This window comes from Asterias rubens, chromosome 6 (assembly GCF_902459465.1).
Source record: "Asterias rubens chromosome 6, eAstRub1.3, whole genome shotgun sequence".
Classification (NCBI taxonomy): Eukaryota; Metazoa; Echinodermata; class Asteroidea; order Forcipulatida; family Asteriidae; genus Asterias; species Asterias rubens.
The window spans coordinates 13084292-13093865 of NC_047067.1; the positions used below are offsets into that span (position 1 = coordinate 13084292).

At 40.7% G+C, this 9574-nt stretch overlaps 2 protein-coding genes across 2 annotated transcripts; one reads left to right on the forward strand and one right to left on the reverse strand.

Moving 5' to 3' along the window:
- Positions 1-4257: 4257 nt before the first annotated feature.
- Positions 4258-5550, reverse strand: LOC117291653 (alpha-N-acetylgalactosamine-specific lectin-like). Its single transcript, XM_033773497.1, has one exon. It carries the CDS (start codon positions 5438-5440, stop codon positions 4907-4909), a length of 534 nt encoding a protein of 177 aa, XP_033629388.1. The 5' UTR covers positions 5441-5550; the 3' UTR covers positions 4258-4906.
- A 1560-nt stretch (positions 5551-7110) lies between these two features.
- LOC117291657 (echinoidin-like) lies at positions 7111-8797 on the forward strand. Its single transcript, XM_033773499.1, has one exon. It carries the CDS (start codon positions 7188-7190, stop codon positions 7797-7799), a length of 612 nt encoding a protein of 203 aa, XP_033629390.1. The 5' UTR covers positions 7111-7187; the 3' UTR covers positions 7800-8797.
- Positions 8798-9574: the final 777 nt, after the last annotated feature.

The following is a 9574-nucleotide window of genomic DNA, read 5'->3' on the forward strand; positions in this document are numbered from 1 at the left end:
GTTGAGATACACCAACTGTGAGTACTAGTCTGTGACAATTACCAATAGTGTCCAGTGTCTTTAATCACATTATTTTGCTGTATTTCAATCAAACTAGAAACCACAACTTATTCATCTCGTGGATAATTTTTTTATTTTTATTTAAGATAAAGCACGATGGTATTTCACAAGATTTTACATGCCTTTTTGTCTCATGTTACGAGTTACCCTCTACGCGCCCTCTTAAACTCTCAAGGCATGTGTCACCCCACTAAAACAGCCCAAGGTTGACCCCCGTCCCCCGGGTGAAAGCTTCGCGTACCCGGGTACCAGGGTACAGTCGCGTGCCTGGTTGCTCCAACCACAAGAAATTAGCAAACTTCCTTCAGGTCGCAAAAAGTACAAAGACTAATTCAAGCTTTACCCCCTTCTATTACCCATGGGTTTGTTTTTATGAGTCATTAGGGTCAACTGGCCTTCTAGCAGGAAGGGGGTAACATGAGGTCCTTATTTGGTGATCAAATCATAAAGCTCTTCATATCGCCTGTTTTTCTTTTGAAGAGATTGAGGGATCGTGTTGGAAATCCCAAAGATGCTGATCATGTTTTAAGACGCCAAGAGTTTGTGATCGTGAACACCAATGTATCATTCAAAGATTATTTCACCATTGAGGTGTAAAGTAATCAAATTTGGTAGCAGGGTTTCTGGGGGTCCTTAAAGGCAGTGGACACTATTAGTTATTACTCAAAATAATTATCAGCATAAAACCTCACTTGGTCACTTGGTTGGGGAGAGGTTGATAGTATAAAACATTGTGAGAAACGGCTCCCTCTGAAGTGACGTAGTTTTCGAGAAAGAAGTAATTTTCCACGAACTTGATTTCGAGACCTCAAGTTTAGAATTTGAGGTCTCGAAATCAAGCATCTGAAAGCACACAACTTTGTGTGACAAGGGTGTTTTCTTTCATAGTTATCTCGCAACTCCGACGACCAATCGAGCTCAAATGTTCACATACGCATTGTTATTTTATACATACGTTGAGATACACCAATTGCGAAGACTGGTCTTTGACAATTACCAATAGTGTCCAGTGTCTTTAAAAAAATTATACTTTTGGTAAATACTGGAGATGTTGATAGAATAAAAGAAACGGCTCCCTCTGAAGTAACGTCGTTTTCGAAAAAAAAAATATTCATCTTTAAAATATTTGAATTTGATTTCGATACCTCAGAATTCGTTTTTGAGGTCTGTCATGACACACTTTTTGCAGGGCAGGTGTTAAAAACGTTCACATGGAAACGGTGCTGTTTACACTCATGTAAACTTTTCTTTACATCCTGCTTGAAATTATTTTCTCTTCTGCGGCTCTGCAGGTATAATTTTTATTTCAAATTAATCATTGTTTTTGTTTTGTTAAAGAAAATTATGTTTTATCTTTGGAAACCTCTTGTTTTTATATAATACAGTATGACCTCTAAGATTTGTAAACTCACACAGCTGGACAGGCTTAACGGAGTTGCTCAGACAATTGAAAATATCAGTGTTTTGACAACTACTTTCTATTTACACGCCTTGGATTTGTTCATCTTAGAAATAAAGTAAAAGCTCAATAAGTACGATGAAAAGGGGCTTGTCTGAGAAAACTTCAAAAAGGAAAGCCATAAAAGGGTGACCCCCTTGCGCCCCTACCAACTATAATTGTACTCTATAGTTTCGGCGCTGATAACGACACACCAACCTTCTGCATTTTTACCCAACAATTAAACAACAATTTATTCTTATGAAATTGGAAAGTTATTGTTAGAAACAGCCGCAGGATTTCGATAACCTACGTTTCCAAACCGAAAATATAAACATCGAACCATGAATGAAGGAACGGATCGAACTATGTGAGTTTGTCTGCTGCCCCCCCCCCCTAAAAAAAAAGGCCCTATGGATGTGGCCCACTAATTAATATGCCTCATTTATTTTGGTAGGCCTTCAAATTATTCTAATTTAGCCCAATAATGGGGTACGGTGTAAAACATTAATTTGCCAGATTGTGACCAGGTGATCGGTGTCTTGTAAATTGAGGTATTTTGGATGACATAGGCCCTGAAGTAAATATACCTGTTTGACGAAAGGTGTAGGGACATTACTTTTTTTTCAAGATTTATGCTCGGACGTTTTGGAAGTTCCACCACTAGGGGTGTTTTTGTTTGGAGTGGAGAATGACTCGACGGGCCCGGGACTCACCATATCAAATTGAGCAGAGGATAAAGCTTCAATAGTCAATGGATAAATTAGTTCCCTTTACTGTAAAAAGATGTGAGACTTGAAGTATCAGTTTTTATTTTATTTTTGAATGTGCAGCATTTTGCACTGTGCTGTATGAGGTTTTTTTTATACTTTACTTTGGTGTGACCTGTTGGGGGCGTTAGTGCAGGGTTGAATAGACCGTATCGCAAATACCAATGCGCAAGCGCAGACTGTTGAATGAGGTGCATTGTGGGATATTATGGATCAAATTTAGATACCAGCTAGACCACAATGCACCTAATTCCAAGCTTTACGCGCGCGCCCCGGTATTTGCGAAAAGGTCTATGTACACCTTAACAGGGAGGCAATCGTAAGCTAATTAAACCAACAACCCTTTCTGTAAATCCAAAGATGTGATGGTTGTGGCTTTTTTGGATTGCTGAACAACTTGTATGGTATTGTGCCCTTGCTGTGGGAGCTACATTTTTCAAACGGGCACATTTTGGGGGTAACCAGCCCTCTAACGGTCCTATTTTGCTCGAAATTAGTGTGCGCCACTTTTTTTTAAAGATGGAGTCTCAAGTTGACCTACTCGTTCAGGGTGGTTTTATGTTGTTTGGGACTATAGCTCAACAATTTATTGGCTATCCTACTTACAATTGAAAATCAAAATTAAGTTGATAAGTAAAAATATTATTAGATTTGTTTTTCCAGAGATAGTGACTTCTGAATATTTGGTGAGTAATTCAGAGTGGTATTAAGCATCCAACTTATGTTACACGTGGAGCTTATTAGTGTGATGATGCCCCCAAATCAAGCCCCAAAGCCACCAAACCCAAAATGTTTGAGGCAGGGATAGAAGGGTCAAAGGGAGTAGGTGATCGGTGCTCGCCTTGAGTCCAATCACCATCATTCATAGAGTCCCACATACTTTGTTGATAGTAAAATCTTCTATTTCTAATACTGTCCCACTAATTTATTGATTGATTGTTCAAAATAAATATAGATAGGCAAATGTAACTCTCATCTGTATCCATTACTATTAAGAAAATACGTCATACTGATATTGCACCACAGGAAGGGGGGGGGCAGTTAGACTCCGTGATGATTTTTGTATTGAATGATGCCGATACCTTTGCCTTGGTTTCGACACCGCCCCCTTCCCCAACCCCATCATCCAGCTCACACTTTGGGGGAGAAATCGTTTAGGGTTGCACCGAAAATCATGCAGGTTGTATATTATAACAAAACAACTGCCCCCTGTCAGACCCACTGACAAAAGATTATAGAGCGCCAAGGCGCTCTATAATCTTTGCTACTGACCCAATTTCATAAAGCTGTTAAGCAGAGGAAAACATGCTCAGCAAAACAAAAGAGTGGGGCACCAGTCACAAAAATGTAAACTTTATGAAATATTAGCTGGTTACCTGATTCTTCTATGCAAGATTTCACTGTGCCTAGCAAATTAAATTGTTGTTGTTGGGCTTGCAGGCTTTATGAACTGGAGCCTTGTATAATATAATACGCATGAAAGCCACCCACAGAAAATAACCATGAGGCAATGTCCCCCACCCAAAACAGAATTATTGTACAGATGTGCTCCTGCACATACTTATTTTACCTAATTGATTTAACTTGACAACTGTAGATTAATACCCCGATTGCCTGCTTCCGTGAGACTTATGTAATAACCCCCCCCCCCCCAAGTAACGACACGTCCCCCATCCGACCCCTTAACATCTTTGCCACGCCCTGTGCCCAATTTCATAGAGCAGATAACACAAAATTAGCTAAACACAACAAAATTTTGCTTACCAGAATAGAGTTACCAGTCAAACAATTTGTGACTGGTATCCTGCTTGTTTCTGCTTAGAAGACAATTGTTAAGCAATATTTCCTGCTTAGCTCTATAAGTTGGGCCTTGGGTGCCATAGTTAGTTTTGATGGTTGTATAGTAGGGACGGAGGCCTGGTTACCCACTTACCAGTACTAAATTAACAACAATATTAAAATAAAACAATAGAGCAAAGACACAGAAAATAGAATTACTTTGTTGAAGACTGTTTAATGATCTCAACAACGTTGTTGACGTGTTGACTTTATTTTAAAATAAACAAAGACAGTGATGTTTGGATGGAAGAACGTCCAGTGAAACATAACATAATCTGCGCTATTGTTTTTTCATAAGTTTCTATTCATTCGTATACTATAGTTTTCAGTATTTGACTTTCTTCTTGCCGTACAACTTTTTCTTTTCTTCTAAAGATGAAATTACTAATACTGACGTGGTTGATGTCGTTCATAAACTTCAAGTTTTATAATGTATGAACCTCTACCGCAGCTATACGTTAGGAGGAATGACAACGACTGTTTCCTGTAGTCAAAACGTTCAACTTCGCAGCACTGGACAGACCTAAACTTGGGCTGATTGTTGGTGACTCTGTTTAAATTATTTAACACAAAATATATTAAAATGGTTCTTATGGTAAACTGAAGCAAAATGGAGTTTCAAAAGTTTGGTTTGTCCGGAGACATCAGTTCTCTTGGTATCACATTTTGACCTCAGTCAAGTAAAGGTCACCATCCAGTTCTGTCAGATGTCCGATTTCTTGAAAGTGAACCAGTTCGTAGTCCCTCGCCGTGTGTCGGAGCATTACCCCCATTACCCTCGAGTTCAAGTCTAGTTTGTTTAACGTGGTACCCCTTGTCCTGGTTGTCCTGGGCACTGTACGGGTTTCTTGTTAGGGATGATGCAAACGTATGGATGGAGCCTTGTGCATACTTCATCGCCCCATTGTCCCTTCTGGAGACCGTCCATACCCTGAACAGAGACGCAGTTTTCCGCCAGGTTGCTTACCGGATTCGACTGGCCGAAGTTTCTGTATGTGACTGACCAGCCGTCGCTCCACTGGAAGGTACCCTCAATCTGTTGGTCGTGCATGCCGATCCAGAACGGCCCCTGTGTCGGTACGCTGATCATATCGTACAGCCTGGTCACGAAGTTGTTCTCGTCCAGGGAGTGGACGGAGGCGAGATGTCCAATGTCGCCCCCGGTGCAGGAGGTGTACGAGTTGCAGTGCTTCTCGGCCTCTAGCCATGTCTTTGACTTAGCTACTGCTAGGTAGCATGCATCGTTCTTGTACGGGGTGAAGTCGGCGGGGCACTCGCCCGCGACGAGGACGATCACCGTCAGTAGCGAGAGAGCTTGAAGCATCGCCATCATGAAGTCTCAGACCAAAATGGTGCAGCTGAAGTGAGTGCTATCTGCAGTTTGCTTTAGAGACGCACGACCTAACCGGTGGTGTTACTTCAAAAGAATGGCGAGGAGCGGTCGCGTTGAAAAAGCAACCGATATCACTTGATGTGCTCACCAAAAGAAGAAGTATGGGCGTGGACGTTGTCATCGGGCATCATTTGCATATGTAGATTTATGTTAATGAGTGATGCATTGACGTATGGGTCAGTCATGTCAGGCTGGGTCAAGGGGTGAGGGTGTCACATCGACTTAGCTGGTTCCTGAGTCATACATCGCCTGATTTCCGTTCATTAATCTACAAGGATATGAGTTTAACGGTCGTATCGTTGTGTACCAGTGCCGTGTCGAGTCAACTTGTACCACTCTCTATGATCGTGATCTATTGACTTTTTTGTTATTACTCCATAAGTTTAATGACAATAAAAAATACCTGGAAAAGAACACTTTGGAGGTTGATATTATTAAAGTTGTTAGAAACAACCCCCTTTGAAGTAGTGTCGTTTTGAGAAATAGGTATTCTGAGAAAGGCATGCAGCATGCAGTGTTTCTAAGGTATCTGAAAGCACACAATTTTATATGCAACAAGGGTGTTTTCCTCCATTATTGTCTCGCGACTTTCATGACCATTTGAGCCCAACTTTGTTTACAGGTTCGTTGGTTTGTTGCACTTGTTTGGGGTACACTAATGAGTGAGGATACTTCTTGTCTTTGTCAACCAAAAGTGGACCAACTTTAAAGGCAGTGGACACTATTGGTAACTACTCAAAAAAATTATATTAGCGTAAAACCTTTCTTGGTGACGAGTAATGGGGAGAGGTTGATGGTATAAAACATTGTGAGAAATGGCTCCCTCTGAAGTGCCATAGTTTTCGAGAAAGAAGTAATGTTCCACGAATTTGATTTCGAGACCTCAAGTTTAGAACTTGAGGTATCGAAATCAACTATCTAAACGCACACAACTTCGTGTGACACGGGTATTTTTTTCTTTCATTATTATCTCGCAAGTTCGATGACCGATTGAGCTCAAATTTTCACAGATTTGTTATTTTTATGCATTTTATGTTGAAATACACGAACTGTGAAGGCTAGTCTTTGACAATTACCAATAGTGTCCGCTGCCTTTAAGGATGACAGTCACAAACAGGATTAAAATGAAGTAACAAAAAAAAAAAAAAAAAAAAGAAGAAGAGAAAACTAAGGACTGAACAATGATTTATTCTCGAGTAGTATACTGCAATTCTGAACGGCATGGAATTTTGTACCTGTCTTGCGTGGTACTGTATTTGACCTTTTTGCATTTACATTAATAGTTTATGTATTCCCGCCGTTTCTGTTTCATTTGTTGATTTATTCAATCATTTTATTTTGACGATGTCATCTTTGAAGGATTATCTCATTTTCAATCGAGCCTGGGGTCACAGATTTTCTTTGAAACTTTAAATTTTCGTACGATAATGCTCTGCATCGCGGAGGAGTGTTGTGACTGAGATTATGCTAATTGCACACACAAAGATAACGCCCTCTTGCAACTATCGTCCAATCACAGTCCATCTCCGCTTACGCATAATTAGGTGCACGGCGCATGCGTGTTTACCTCACCAGCACATCGAGCGAAAAACGCAAGCTGTTTGCCGCGTCTCATTGCAAAGTGTAGCGAGCAGACGACCGACAGTTCGCGCTCTTTTTGCAATAGCCCCTGGTTTTTGCAGTCAAGATGGAGTCCAAAGCAGTATTGATATGCTTGGTGCTGTGTGCTGTATTCTGTGGCTCGAATGCAGGATGCCCAGCTTACTGGACACAGAATGGAAACTCTTGCTACAGGTTTATAGGCCTGCCACAAACCTACGCGAGAGCCGATAGTGTTTGTAAGATGTTCGCAGGGTGCGGAGAATCAGGGCGTGGGATCGGCCATCTTATCTCCTTGAACACACCCATGGAGAACCAATTTGCGTTCGGTTTGCTCGCCAACGTCTTCGGTGAGATCCCTCCAGCGCAAGCTTGGCTCGGACTGAGTGACATGAATCCCAACCAGGAATTCATGTGGTCTGATGGAACCCGCCCTACGTACAAAGCATGGGGACCCAACAGCCCATCACAGAGTCACAATTCGAACTGTGCAATCTTTGGTGAGTTATTAGCACCAAGATGGATGGACGTAATGTGTGAGGAAGAATTCCCATACATCTGTGAGATGCCTGCTCGTAGTGAGTTCACCTGCCCAGAAGGGGCTGGCCCCGCCGCTGCCCCTGTTCCCGTGATACTTAAAAACCCCAACGAGCCTAGGGTCGTCCGATACCCCGATGGTCTGCCCAAGCCACAACACTAGACTAAGAAAACCAACGAAGGACGTTGACGAAATCTACACATTGCATTTTGCTCCTTGGGGGAAGCATTTCATCGGTGTGAAGACCGCGGACACTTTGCCCTCATCACTATTCATTGAACTTTGAACTTTGACCTCATGAACTTTTGACTCTTTAAAGTTTAAAGCACTTTTATTATAACTGTTCATTTACGTCAAGTTTAAAGCCAAACTCAAAGTATTATGATGGATTGATTTCAATTATGTGTTCCTTTTTAACCCTTTTTTCCCCCGGTTGGCTAATTATTCACTTGTTACCCCTCCCCTATTTTTAACCGATTTTTAAACAAGATAACCGTCTTCAAACTAATCTAAAAGATTGTCATTGTCACCTGTCGTGTTTTCAACGACACATCAGGGCCCAGTTTCATAAAGATGTTCAGTAGAAAATACTGCTGAGCAAATTTCTGTACAAAGCAAAGTGCTAAGCAAAATATATGAGCGGGGCACCAGTCACAACGAAGTAAACTTTATGGACTTTTGGCTGGTAACCCGTTTCTGCTGAGCAATATATTTTTCTGTGCAAAAGCAAAATATGGGCGGGGCACCACTCACAACAATGTAAACTTTATGGAATTTTCCCTGGTAACCCGTTTCTGCCAAGCAATATTTGTATGTGCTAAGCAAGTTTTGTTCTTATGAGCTTAATGAAATTGGGCCTCTGAGGACACATCAGTTGAATTCGTGCCTCCATTTTGTTTTTCTAGACATCAATGTGGTAACCGGAAATACGAGCGATTTTGAAAGAGAGCGGGACCAATTAAAACACTCTGATTTATCTTTTAGCTGTGTCGTGTCAACATAAATTTTGTTTGTTGTGTTTAACTGTTCAATGACTTGGTGATGAACATAATTATATTTTGAAGTACCGAAAGCCAACTGACATTTTATGTTTTGGGGTGTGGTTTTCTTTTCTTTCTAGTAGGTGAATAAAACAAGTACACTGCAAACGAATAAACGAATTTGGACTGTCTTTTTCTTGTGTTTCTTAAAAGTAGTCCAATCATTTATAGAAAGGTATAGCCCCCACAATGCATGTCCCAATGCGTTGATCGGAGCGCAAATGATTCTGGGGGAAATCAGAGTCCGCACAACACTGACAGCCATGAATCATGGGTGCACCCCACGAAGTAGGAGAAAATAGAGCGTAATTTAGACCTGATTAATGATTTTTGTAAAATATTCTTGATTATTAGACAGATTGAATTGAGGGCCCCAAAAAGGGTTTCAGTGTAAAACAAATAGTCCTGAGAGGTGTATGATTGACGTTTGAGCAATTGAACTGCTATAAGTGGTGTTTTTATTTAGAGGGGAAGAACTTGACGTGGCCACTCAGGACCCCAAATACCGAGCTAGCAGTGGACAAAAGTAAGAGTCAATTGAATCATTTTTATCCAACAGTAAAAACCTGTGAGAGTTCTAATTATTATTCCAATATTTATATATCTGTCATAACATACATAATAAGAGCTGGGTTTTTTATTATTATTTATTTACATATTTACGCCAGGTTTTACTTTATTATGTGGACTGCATCTTGCCCCATGATGCTTGGTTTCCCAAGATGCATTGCGCCTTTGAATGTTCTGGGTGTGTTTGTATTGTGTTACTATACATGTATAGGGGGAATTTCTTTACTGGTGATAGGGGCGGGCAGGTAATTCGCGTCTGCTTGAAACCTACATTTTATTATTTAGAGATATTGAAACCTAAATGTTCATATGATGCTATAACATTTA

Excerpts from the sequence above, each read along its gene's own strand:
- LOC117291653 (XM_033773497.1), bottom strand. The coding sequence starts at position 5,440 with ATGATGGCGATGCTTCAAGCTCTCTCGCTACTGACGGTGATCGTCCTC.
- LOC117291657 (XM_033773499.1), top strand. The coding sequence starts at position 7,188 with ATGGAGTCCAAAGCAGTATTGATATGCTTGGTGCTGTGTGCTGTATTC.